The sequence below is a fragment of the Berghia stephanieae genome, chromosome 1 (assembly GCF_034508935.2).
Source record: "Berghia stephanieae isolate SIO BIC M18660-M18661 chromosome 1, UCSD_Bste_1.3, whole genome shotgun sequence".
In the NCBI taxonomy this organism is placed as follows: domain Eukaryota; kingdom Metazoa; phylum Mollusca; class Gastropoda; order Nudibranchia; family Aeolidiidae; genus Berghia; species Berghia stephanieae.
Genome location: NC_088360.1, coordinates 13,734,404 through 13,747,775, shown reverse-complemented (window position 1 = coordinate 13,747,775; position 13,372 = coordinate 13,734,404). Strand labels below are relative to the sequence as shown.

Below are 13,372 nucleotides of genomic sequence, written 5' to 3'. Positions count from 1 at the left end.
GATCTGCAGTGTTGCATTTCCAATTGCAATTCTTACATTTACCTCCCTTCGAACTTGGAAATTACATAAGATTAATAATGTAATACTGAGAGAGAGAGAGAGAGAGAGAGAGAGAGAGAGAGAGAGAGAGAGACGAACTACTTCTTTCGACTCAAATGCACTGAATGTGAATTCATCATCATCGTCATCATCATCATCATCATTATCATCGTCCTCCTCCTCCCCCCCCCCCTTCCCCCTTCTTCTCGGCATAAAAGACAACGCACTCACCCCCCCCCCCCCCACCCCACTCCACACACATGCTCGCCAAGACACGGAGGTGCACGCAAAACAATAGTGTCAAGTATATTGCTATTATTTCGTCTCTAACCCTATCTCTAGAAACCACCAAGGTGCAGACAACATCGGATGGTCAGAAGAACTTTTAACACTGTAGAAAAATAGTTTCTCCCACCTTGCAGCGTTAAACACGGTAAGCTGTGGAAAATGTAAACCTATTAGGCAACCAACATAAAAGTGTTTTTACTAAAGAGGATCCAAAATTGAAAATGACTTGTTGCCAGTACTGAAAAATAATATTAACATCATCACGCGAGGCATCACAAAACTTCAGGTCCTGCCAATATTTCGAAGAAACAGCTGTAGAAATTGCTCCTTGTCTATAAATACGTTTCCAACACTCACTTGTTACGAGTTGCGTACCCAGTACCCATTGACTAGAAAAATGCAAACATCACTGCCATTTATAAAAACGAGACATTGGAGCAAAGTAATGCCCCATTTCAATAACATCCGTCGCCTGCCAATTTTGGAACATAGGTATTATATTTCACGCCGTGATGAACCATCTTGATGAACACCAAGTCCTAGCAGATTACCAACGCGGCTCAGGGAATATCATTCATGCGAAACACAGCTGATATATGCGCTGGAATTAATCTTAAAATCACAAGACTGGAAAAAAACAAAAAAAACAAAACAACAACAACAAACAAATTTATTGATTGATTCTTGATTCCAGCAAAGCGTTTGACACGGTGCCTAACCGTAGGCTACTCCAGAAATTAGAAAACTCAGAAACTAGAAATATAGAAGAAAGTAAAGACGAAGATTTGGAATACAACAGAAAACAACCTCTCCAAAGGTGTTTTAAAAACAGGCTATGCGGCAGATCTCAACGAGTTCTCATAGACAGAAGTAGTGACCCGTGCACTTTATTGTTGGGAGAACCGGTTGTACTTGGTCCTATGCGCTTTTTAATCTTCCAAAACGATATGGCCAAGAAAACAGTTTAAAACTTGTTTTTGTCGACGTCAGTTTACTGTTTAGAAAAATAGATCGTGAAAATAACACTAGACGCGCCCACAACCTCGACACGGTTGTAAAATGGACAGAAAGACTGAACACGACATTTCACTCTGGTAAATTTTATCGTAATATTTATTCCTACAAACAACAAGAAGCTTTAGCTACACCCTATTGAATGTGAAGCTAAGTACACGACACTAAAGTAAGACCAACTTTGCAATACGCCAGCTCAGCTTGGGACCCATTTAAAACAAAAAAAGAGAAGAGAGAAACACACACACACACACACACATTATGAGTTTCTTCCCGTGTACTATAAGATAGTGGAATTCATTGCATTTACCAGACCGCGTAATCAAAAGCCACCACCAGACGATTGTGCGGCTATGTATGTGGTCATATGGTATGACACTGGCTTTTGGATCGGAAGGTCCTGGGTTCGAGCCTCGTTCGGCGCATAGTTAAGTCCTTGGGAAAAGGCTCTTTACTCACATTCACTCACCGAACTTAGGTGTAAAACGAGTACCTCTCCTATAGTACCCAAGTACATGGCAGTTGATAGCTTTGTCTCTGTCCAAAAAAATCTAAAATCTCCTAACAGGCGCCATGTCACGCCCCACATGCTAAGTGTTGCTGTTGGCCAGGGACCCATTGTAAAGTTCTTGGAGCACGTTTAGTGGATATTTCTTTTTTTTTTTTTTTTTTTTTTTGATTTTTGTTTGGTCTTCAGATGACCCACATAACCATCAATCGTTTCGTCTTACTATTGCTACAGATTGGCATTCATGCGCCCATATGCCTGTTGTATTTTATCGATTCAGATTCAGAATTGCTCGCTACCATTTTGAAAGAATGCCAGTCTATTGCAAAGTACTTTTTAATCAGACCTTATGGGCCCAATCTCCTGCTGAGGAGATGGAGGGATCAGAAAAATTCTCGACTGGATCGACCTCGACCTTTGCTTATGAAGAAAGTGAGCTGACTATTTTCGCGCAATAAAATTGATGTTTTGTGTTAGTTGATGTTTCATTATTATTATTATTATTATTATTATTATTATTATTATTATTATTATTATTATTATTATTATTATTATTATTATTATTATATTATTATTATTATTATTATTATTATTATTGTTTTTTTTTTCCCCAATAAATTATGGCTCTGCTATGGTGGTGAGTTGCAATGATATTATTTTCAATGTAATGTTACATAAACATAAAGCGGACGGACGTGATTTTCTCTCTCTCTGAATACAGCAATTAATTTCACACACACACACACACACACACACACACACACACACAAAGAAAGAAGAAGAAAAAAGCTGCTCCTCTCTTTGAGTACTGGGGAAGGGATGGTGGGGTAATTAAAAGTAGATTATCCATCTTAATAGCTAAAGAGCAATGATCGAATATAAGTAAAGATTTGGATTATTGTTTATCTGAGACTCTTGGAGACACCGAGGATGTACAAAGAAGAAAACAGCTGCTATCAAACGCCGCACTCAGCAAACTCACCAATGTATGGATTAGAGGTGACAAAATAAAGAGAAAAACCAAACTGAAACTGTACCGTGCTCTTGTAAAACCGGTACTTCTGTATAACTGCGGCACTTGGGCGTTGACAAAATCCGAAGAAGAACATCTGGATGCCTTCCATCGCACACAGCTAAGAAGGGTACTGGACATCAAATACCCAAAAAAGATCTCAAATGAATCACTCTATAAGATCACAAAAGAAAGACCAATCTCCCTCGACATTTTACAACAACGATGGCAACTTTTCGGTCACATACTACGCAGGGACAAAAACATACCAGCTAACCAAGCCATGTCGGGATACTTCCAAAAACACGGGAACCTTTTCAGAGGAAGACCGATCACAACACTCCCTGTGATCCTAAACAAAAACCTCACAACACTTGGACAAAGCATTAGTCTCATAACGGCAGGGGACCTTGAAAATCTGAGAACCCTAGCAGAGGACCGGCAATATTGGAGACACCTCACACAGGAAATACTGGAAACAGCCAAGGCGACCCGATCTTTCGGTCGAGACGCGAAAGGCATCTAAGAAGAAGAGAAGACTCTGTCCACCCAGTTGTCCACTGTCTCTCGTAACATATTCAATCCAAACACGACCAGCAAATTGGCCGGTGTTATGTCCTTTTACATTACATTTTCTCCTTCGTCTTCCTCTTCTTCATCACAAGAACTGCAGGCCACCTCTGATACATCGACGTACTTCGTAACAGCATTCAACCGGCGGAAAAGTCGATGGCAAAAACGACTGCTGAAAAGGTATTTTTCTGTCGGCAGATAGTCGATGGAAAAAAAAAAACAAAAACGATAGTTGACATTCTTGTCCTGGAGTAAGGACCTTCAGTTGCTGATGTTGACCCCAAGTTTTCGTTTTCGTCGTTGAGGATAATGGAACCAGCTGTTGAATAATTTGGGCTTGGAAGTTGAATAATAAGTACCTAAATGGTGTACAAGACAAAAGGGTGATTAGATATATTTGAATTTCTGCTTGTAAAAATCCACTAGAATGGGACATTAGATGTATTATAGAGAGAGAGAGAGAGAGAGAGAGAGAGAGAGAGAGAGAGAGAGAGAGAGAGAGAGAGAAAGGGTAGGGGGGGTAGGGGATTCAAATAATGCTTAAGCAGAGCTGCCTACTTGAATTTTTTTTTTAATTCGTAGTTCCCAATGAAAAAAAGGACCCGAACAAGTTTGTTGTTGTTTTGTTTTTAAAGGTTTTTCGGCGCTTGCAACACATTAAGGTCATATCAGCGCCAGTAAAAAGGAAGAAAATGGGACAGTAAAAAGTTCTAGAATTACAATTAAAGCACCCAAGAAAAGGTAAGACAAAGGGGAATTAGTTCAAATAGGAAACAGATGTAAATTCCAAGAGCACACTATCAGTGTACTTAGTTTGAGATCACCTAAAAGTCTCATCCAGACACAAGCACAGGTCCCCACTAAGAGGAAGACACTCAAATGTTTACAAATAATATATTGTCTATTGTATGTAAAACAAAACAATACAGTGCATAACAGAGAGATGATTTACAAGGAAAAAAATATCTCCCAAAACTCCAACTAGACATTTGACTGTTCCCCTCCCAGCTAGGGTACCCGGTCATGGCCTGGACAAACCAAGTAATCTCATTCCAAGACAAAGACAGAAAGCATGTTGGAAAACAGATATAGGGGGATAGAAGACACAGTAAGTGCCTCCCTGCCCACTATGGGAGGTCAGGAACCCCACCCAGGACCCGAACAAAACCAAGCAATCGCATTCCAAAACGAAGACAGAGAGCAACTCAGAAAACATATATAAAGGGATAGAAGGCATAGCAAGTGACCTCTGCCCACCACGGGAGGTCAAAGACCCCACCCAGGCTCTCATCTCATCTCATGTAGTTCCATATCTGAAGCAGACGTCGGAGGTCATCTTCCGCCAAGCTGATCTATCTCTTGCCAATTCTATTAAAGCAGCGCCACCTTTCTCAGCTTCATCTGTCCAAATTCTTATCCCTTTCAAATACGTTATTCTTTGTCTTCCTCTTATTCTTTTTCCATTCATCTTTCCAGTCAAGGCGAGTATTTCCAAACCAGGGTGGCGGATAATGTGTCCTAAAAATTCCATTTGGCGTTTGATGATTTTTGTTATCAGTGATCTTTTTCTGTTTGCCATTTCTAAAATTTCTTCATTTCTTTTCCTTTCCATCCATGACACCCTCATCATTCTTCTGTAAAACCACATTTCCACTGCCTCCAGTCTTTTAACCATGGTCTTGTTTATGGTCCAGCTCTCACAACCATATAGCAGCACAGACAGTACATAGCAATCCAGGACTTTGATTTTTGTTTTCATGCTAATATTCCTGTTTTTCATAATTGTATGCAGCTGGTTGAATGCATTCTTCGCCATACCTATTCTTTTCTTTATTTCACAATCTGATTTTCCATTGGATGTTACATTGAAGCCTAAATATTTGAAACATTCAACTTGTTGTATTGTTTGTCCTCTGCTTGTTATTACACAGGCTGGTGGGTTATTATTTTTAGATACCGTCATGCATTCTGTTTTAGAATATTCAGTTCCAGTCCCATATTTTCACTACTCCTGACTACAACATCCAGTAATTCTTGTAGTTCATGTTCAGATTCTGCCAGTAGAACCGTATCATCTGCATACCTCAGATTTGTTACATTCTTTCCTCCAATACACACCCCCTTCTTATGTTCGATATCTCTTAATATCATTTCACTATAGAGGTTGAATAAATCTGGAGACAAAACACACCCCTGCCTAACTCCTCTTCTAATAGGTGTAAAACTGCTTAGTTCGTTGTCAACACGCATTGCTGCTTCTTGTTCCCAGTACAAATTCCGTAATATTCTTAAATCTTTACCATCAATGTCCAAGGATGATAGAATTTTGAATAGTTTTTCGTGTTGTACTTTATCAAAGGCTTTTGAATAGTCGATGAAACACATATACAGATCTTTATTTACTTCAATACATCTTTCCATCAGCATTGATAATGTGAATATTCCATTTCTGGTACCCTTGTCCTCAACAAAACCAAATTGCATCTCCCCAATTTCAGGTCGTATTTTATTTCTTATTCTTAGTAAAATTATCTTCAAAAGAATTTTTGTGAGGTGGCTCATTAGGCTAATAGTTCTGTGTTGTTCACAATCAACTGCCCCTGGCTTTTTTGGTAGTGCTATAAAAATGGATCGTTTCATATCAGTTGGCATTTTTCCTGTGTCATACACTTGATTTAGAAGGTTTGTGATGAATTCAATCCCCCATTCACCCAGGCCAGTCAAGGCTTCAATTGTTATGGCATCAGGTCCTGCAGCTTTTCCATTTTTCATGCTTTTCATGACGTTCCTAACTTCATCTTTCATTATAGAAGGCCCTTCCAGTTCTTTTATCATAGGCATTTCTCCTCGATTATCAAAAAAAGTTCTTCAATATATTCTGACCATCTGTTTAGAATGCAGTCTTTGTCCATGATGGTGTTTCCACGCTTGTCTTTGATGCATCCACTTTTAGCACCTGATTTAGTTTTGTTTGTCACTTCTTTGATTTTCTGATGGAAGAATTTGCCATTTTTTTCTTTGCAGGACATTATATAGTGACATTGTTCATTTATCCAGTCTTCTTTAGCTTCGTTGCATTTTCTTTTTATCTGCCTGTTCAGAGTCTTGTATTTTTCTTCCTGATTTTTGGCCTTTCTTCTCTCATTCATTAGTTCTAATATCTCTGGAGTAATCCATTTCTTCTTCTGCAACTTAAGTGTGGTTGGAACATTTTCTTCTAATGATGCAGCAACACTGTCTTTAAACTGCTCATATTTCTCTTCTATATCTGTTAGTTCTCCAAGCACTTCAAACTTGTTTCTTACTGATAGTTCAAATTTTTCTTGTATCTTCTGTTCCTCCGGAGAATGTCTAGTTGGTATTTAGGTTTAGCCTTTGCTCTTTTGCAGATTTTCAATTTAACTCATATGGGGCATAGCACAGGTATATGATCGCTGTTACAGTCAGCCCCCGGCATAGAATTGGCATACAAAACCGAGTTTCGGAAACGTTTGCTGATGAGTATGTAATCTATTTGGTTTCTCACTCCATCTCCAGGACTTTTCCATGTCCACTTCCTTCTATTGTGGTTTGTTGACCAAGTATTTGTGATTGTCAGATCATGTTGACGGCACCATTGAATAAGACGATCACCTCTGTCATTTTTGTCTCCCAGACCATGTGGGCCCACAATATCTTCTATTCTTTCTCGGCCCACCTTGGCATTAAAATCGCCCATGATGAGTTTTATGTCTGAAGACTTAAACTGATGCATTGCTTTATCTAGGCTACAGTGTTCAATTGCTTTGATTTTTTTTTTTTGTCTAGGATTGAAAGGGGTTAAATCCATATTTTAAGTCATATCCCTGGCCATGTAAAGGAATAGACATACACACAAAATAAAAGCTTTTAGGTTTCCCTGCAACACTTATGTTCCAAGTGTGTGTGGAAAAAGAAAGCAAAGGCGCTTTTTTAAAAGAAAAAAAAAAGAGAAAAAGATCTAGTGCCTAATCTAAGACTCAATAATACCCCAAATAGGGCGGCTATGTGGTCTAGTGGCAATGATTTTTGCCTTCGGATCGGAAGATCCAGGGTTCGAGACCTGTTCTCAGCAGGGCATAGTTGAGTCCTTGGAAAAGCCTCTTTACTCACATTCTATCATTGTACTCAGGTGTAAAATGAGTACCTGGCTGTAAACAGCATTATCTCTGTTGGAAAAAATTATAATATTGGCTAACAGGCATCATGTCTCGTACTACATGTGGGACACCTTGTATAGCGCACGTTTGGTGAATATTGCGCTCTATAAATGCTCCATATTTTTTTAACATCTGTTTTGCTTCACGAAAAGGATATCAGCTAGTCTCTTTCCAGGACAAGGACAAATAGTCAGAGATTGACCAAAGAATGGAGACCTCTACACAAGATGAGCTGAGACATATTTAAAGGGAAATAAGAATAATTCAAGAAAACACCTCCTTGGGTGAGAACTCCCATGCTTGAAATGATTGAGAGTAGTCTGAATATCAAATATTTTGGATTTTTAATTGCAATAATAGAATGTTTATTTAACAATGTACATAAGTACATAAACAACGAACCATTTAGGTACAATCAAGGCTTTCTTTATACAGGGCCAGCTCTAGAATGCTTCATTCAACACAGATTGTGAGTTTTCTATTTTTTTTTTTCAAAATAGCCTGCCAACTCTGCGAGTTACCACGAATAAGCCTCTAAAAGCCATGGACAGCTGGCCCTATATATAAAATACCTTGGGTGTGGTACACTCTCAATAAACTATGGACTGAGATATTCTCTGTTTCTTTTACTGAAAAACACATTTTAAAAATTAAAAACTCAGCAAGATTTATTTGTATGATAAAATGAGTTAATAACATAACAGGAAAACATGAATAGATTGAAAAACAACAGCTTTTCATTTTTCATTTATCTAAATCATAACCATGTATATAGACGAAGGAGATAATTTAGTTCCTTTTTCTTCAACCAGTGATGTGTCAATGTGCACGGTGAAAGACCAGCTTCCAGTGTAAGTTTAGTTTTGGATTCAGGAAAGCATTAGGTAACTCCACTAGTATGACACTATATACGATTTCCATATACCATCTGAAATGAATAATATGACCTTTCATAAAGTATTTCATTTTTCAACTTTTTGTTTGTATGTTTTTATTTTTTTTTTTGTTTTGTTTTTTTTTTTTTGGGGGGGGGGGGGGGGGGGGGGGGGTTACTGCACTTGAGATACTATCCAGTCATTTCAGCGCTAGTAAAGAGTAAGATGATACAAAGGAAAAGTAGTTCTGAAATTAAAAGCACAAAGGAAAAGCAAGACAAAGGGGATTGGTTCAAATAGGGAACATAAGATTCCACTGGCAATCCACCCATGTGCCTATTTTGACATAACCTATAGGTCCCATCAAGGCACGATCAGAGAATCCTGCTATGAAGAACAACACACTCAAATGTTTACAAAGTACAACACATTAAAAACTAGAACTTAAAACTAATAACAGTGCATAAGATAGAGATGATTTACAAGGAAAAAAATATCATCTTTCAAAAAGATACTAGACATTTGACTGACTCCCTCCCAGCTAAGGATCCTCGCCAAGACCAGACTTAAAAAAACAAGCAATCTCAATCCAAAACTAAGACAGAGAGCAACATGGAAAGGGAAAACATATATGGGGGATAGAAGACACAGCAAGTGACCTCCTTGCCCACCATGGGAGGTCAAGAAAACCCCATCTAGTCAAATTTTAGAATCAATTCAAACTTTAGCATTCAACATAAACAAACACTCTGCTCTAAATTTATGTTTCACTAAAGGGTTAACATTTTACCTTGTTTGTTTGTTTGTTTTTAAGGGTTTTACGGCGCTTGCAACACATCTAGGTTATATCAGCGCCAGTAAAAAGGAAGAAAATGGGATAGAAAGTTCTAGAATTACAATTAAAGCAGCCAAGAGAAAGCAAGACAAAGGGGAACTGGGAACAAATAGGGATCAGATGTAGATTCCAAGAGCATACCACCAATGTACTTAGTCTGAGATCACCTAAAAGTCTCATCCAGACACAGGCACAGTCCCCCCCTAAGAGGAATACACTCAAATGTTTACAAATAAAATATAGATAATACATAATACAGTGCATAACAGAGAGATGATTTACAAGGAGAAAAAAAATATCATCTCCCAAAACTAACTATACATTTGACTGTTTCCCTCCCAGCCAGGGTATCCGGCCAGAGCAAGGACAAAACCAAGTAATCTCATTCCAAGACAATGACAGAAAGCATGTTGGAAAACTGTTATAAGGGGATAGAAGACACAGTATGTACCCCCCTGCCCACTATGGAAGGTCAGGAACCCCACCCAGACATTTTATCTTGGTCACAATAACAAACACAATGAACAATAAATATTGCGTGGATAAGATAAGAATAGTCTGTGTAGGGTACAATAAGTTATTAGTTATAGCTTGTACTTTATAAAAACTATTTTACATCTTATGAGGATAAACTGAAAACGACTATATATTTTTTAAACGTTTTGTGCTCAAAACTATAAATTATTATATTTTTTTGGCTTTAAGAATGTAATGGTTTTTGCGACAATTGATGGTCACATAAGTGAGTCTGGGAGAAGTCAGACCAAACAGTTTTAACAGTAAGCTAGATTTAAAGTTGAGCGTCCCCAACACACTTGAGTTGCAGATGCCTTAGAGTTAGACAAAGGGAAATCATTCAAGGACATGAAGGATACAGATCAAAACAGAAAAGCACTATGCGCCCAGTTTGATGCCACCCAAGCCTTGCACTGATGCCATTTATAATGAAAGTGAGACATTCAAACAGTTCTTAATACATACTCACCAAAGCTGATCCACCCCTCCCGACAAATGATTTATATAATAATCTCTCACAGAAAAACACATATGATCACTTTTGACCACCTACTTCTTAATGAGCACCAGTTAGGGCCTGGGCAAAACCAAGTCGACTAACCCAATGGAATGGGCACAAAGTAATAAAGAAAAAGAGTATAGATGTAAGGGGATAGAAGAGATACTACCAGCAGTCTACCAACTGCAAGCATAAACTGTTTTTTAATATCATATTGGTTGACGACCTTATAGTTATAGTAACATCACAACATGGGTTTTTGTTAAGATGACAGAAAATAACATGACTTTGAATGCACCCTATAAGAACCACCAATACAAAACTTTCACGTTATTAAATATATTTCTGTACACGTTAACTATTAAATGAATACTTAAAACCTAACTTACATTATCATATATATTGGATTCCCTTTCTGAAGTATATTTTCATTTAAAGGACAAGAAGAAGGGCAATGTGAAATAATATGTGTACATCTAAATTTTAAAAAAATAAATAAAACCAAAATGTGATAACTAAATTCATCTTGAGTAAATCAAATTTTTATCATTACTCCATTCTTCAAGTCAAAATCATAATCATATGGGTAATTATCTTCATTCTGGAACTCAGCATGCTTTGTCACCACATAGCCCTTCAAATTTATATTGATTCAATATAATAAATATATATATATATATATCACACTTTGTTTAATGATAAAACAAATATAATTTGATGATAAATGATCCTTCTACGATTATCATTCACATTTGATATCACCCAGAGAACAAGGAATCAGTGACATCATTATGAGTCAAATTCTTTTTTGTTCATTCTAAATACCAAATCTATTAAACTGTAACTGGGGACTTGGGTAGTATAAATAAATATGATAATGAAATTGCCTCTATAAAAATGTTTGTATTGAGCTATGATTTAAAATTACTAAAATCTGTTTTAAGGGTGATAGTGGGCTTTGCTGGTTGTACTGGAGCTTGGGCTGCCGCTTTGGCTTTTGCACTGGCTTCAACTAGTTGCTTTAATTTGACAGCTGCTTCCAGTCTTGGCTTGAGGCTTGCTGACATGCTCATCACAGTTCTAAAATGGTCTGGATATAGACGACCAGTTTCAGTCAGCTTTTCCAAAGCTCTATTGCTCAACACTTTGCATTGTTCGTTGGCTTTTGGGGCTGAACTCTCATCCAGGAGCAAAGAAACCAGGATTGGGACATATAAGACAAGCATCGTTACTCCTGAAATAGAGTGAGAGGTTAAATATTCATTTTAGTTAAAAAATAGGAAACAGAGGCAATATTCTGAATAATCTACATTTGTCACTTTATATCACTTGATCGCTTGCCTTTGAATCTAATCACAAACATTAGATAGTAGTATAATAACTGGGAGAGTCAAAAAATTATAAATTTACAATTAAAGCACCCATGAAAAAGTAAACAAAGGGGAAAGGTTCAAATAGGGAAGAGATGTAGATTCCAAGAGCATCCCAACAATGTACTGAAGTTTGAAATCACTTAAATGTCTCATCCTGACATTAGCACAGGATTCTATTAAGAGGAATACACTCAAATATTTATGAGATATGTTCAAACCAAAAAAATATAATTAACAGTATATAACAGAGAGATGATATACAAGCAAAAAAAGATCATCTCCCAAAACTAACACTATAAATTTGACTGTTACCCTCTCAGCCAAGGACTCTGGCAAGGGCCAGGACAAAGCCAAGTAATCCCATTCCAAGACAAAGACAGAAAGAAATTCATAAAAATAGATATAGGGGAATATAAGAAACAGCAAGAGACCATGGGAGGTCAAAGGAGCTCATCCAGCAAAAACTTTGTACCTCACCTGAATATTTTATGAGAATTGAAAACAACTACGACAGAAATTGACAGAAGAAAAAATATTTAAACATCGAGGTGTTACTCGACTCTGGTTTTGTTGTTTAATAGGGCTCATAATGTTAGGAATTCATATCAGTTAGTGGACAAAGGAAAAATTACTTAACCTAAAGGACAGTTATAGACATTTAGAGATCTTGAGTTTCTGCCACAATTTTGCAATGCAGGTAAAAGTAAAAGAGGAATCTATTTTTCATTTAGAGCCAATTTCCCCCCGAAATTAAGTTGTTAAAAAATTTCAATTCAAGACAACCATAAAACATTTCTTCTGTTCTAAATGAATTTTTTATGGAAAAAAATATCTCTTATAAAATGTCAAAGAGAAAATCTAAAGCAGTTGTGAGCAGGAAAAATTGCTTCGTTTGATGTTGGTGCCATGAGCAGAGAATCTATAGTTCAAGGAAAAGAGAAGTAGATTCAAACAGCAATTTGTCCAGCTTGGGGTCACTCAAAATCTTATATAGATGCAGACAGGGGACTCAAAAAAAAAAAAGAGATATTCAGATGGTTTTAAAGAGTAAAAAAAAAACAAGAACAAACCAAAACATGCTCTCAAGGTAGTGGATCACAGTTGAGGCCTGAGTAAAATCAAATGGTCTCACTCCAGGTTAAGAACAGTCACATAAAGTATGATAGTTAGAGAGGACAGACAGACTACAATCGGACCTAATGTTTCAGAATGACTTCTTTTCAATGATGATAAATAAAATAATACAACCAAGAAGTTGGGTTGATCAAAATGAATAACTGATCAGACAACGACTTACTCTTATCCTCTTGGGCAATGGCTACAAGTTTCTGCACAAACTCGAGTTCCAGGTTCAACAAGTTTAGTTCTTCGGGAGACCATTGCTTCAGGGGGTTGCAGGTGGCATTCAGGTGTTCAATAACTCTGGGTGCCAGCAAGTGAATGTAAGGAACAGGTGCTGTCTTATCAGAATGACCCAAGATAGACATGACAGCCTGCATACAATCCAAACGATTCTGTAAAAGAAAATTATATAAACAGCTCATTTATGACATGCCTTAAGTTGTCCCTTTTTCATATATGAATATAAGGCTTTATATGAGCTAATAATAAATTCTAATAAAACACTTCACATAAGCTTGGAACACGAATATACAAATGTCA

The 13,372-nt window shown here is 37.3% G+C and overlaps 2 protein-coding genes across 3 annotated transcripts in view; one reads left to right on the top strand and one right to left on the bottom strand.

Annotated features, from left to right (window-relative positions):
- LOC144968549 (putative small nuclear ribonucleoprotein Sm D2) overlaps positions 1-13,372 on the top strand; it is a 399,977-nt gene that overhangs the window by 246,061 nt on the left and 140,544 nt on the right. The window lies entirely within an intron of this gene.
- LOC144968399 (HEAT repeat-containing protein 5B-like) overlaps positions 11,011-13,372 on the bottom strand; it is a 59,692-nt gene continuing 57,330 nt past the window's right edge. For both annotated transcript variants that reach the window (XM_078906709.1, XM_078906714.1), the window contains 2 exons: positions 13,008-13,224; positions 11,011-11,571 (listed from right to left, as the gene is read on the bottom strand). In XM_078906709.1, coding sequence (XP_078762835.1) covers positions 11,249-11,571; positions 13,008-13,224 — 540 coding nt within the window. In that variant the 3' untranslated portion in view covers positions 11,011-11,248. The remainder of the gene's footprint in view (positions 11,572-13,007; positions 13,225-13,372) is intronic.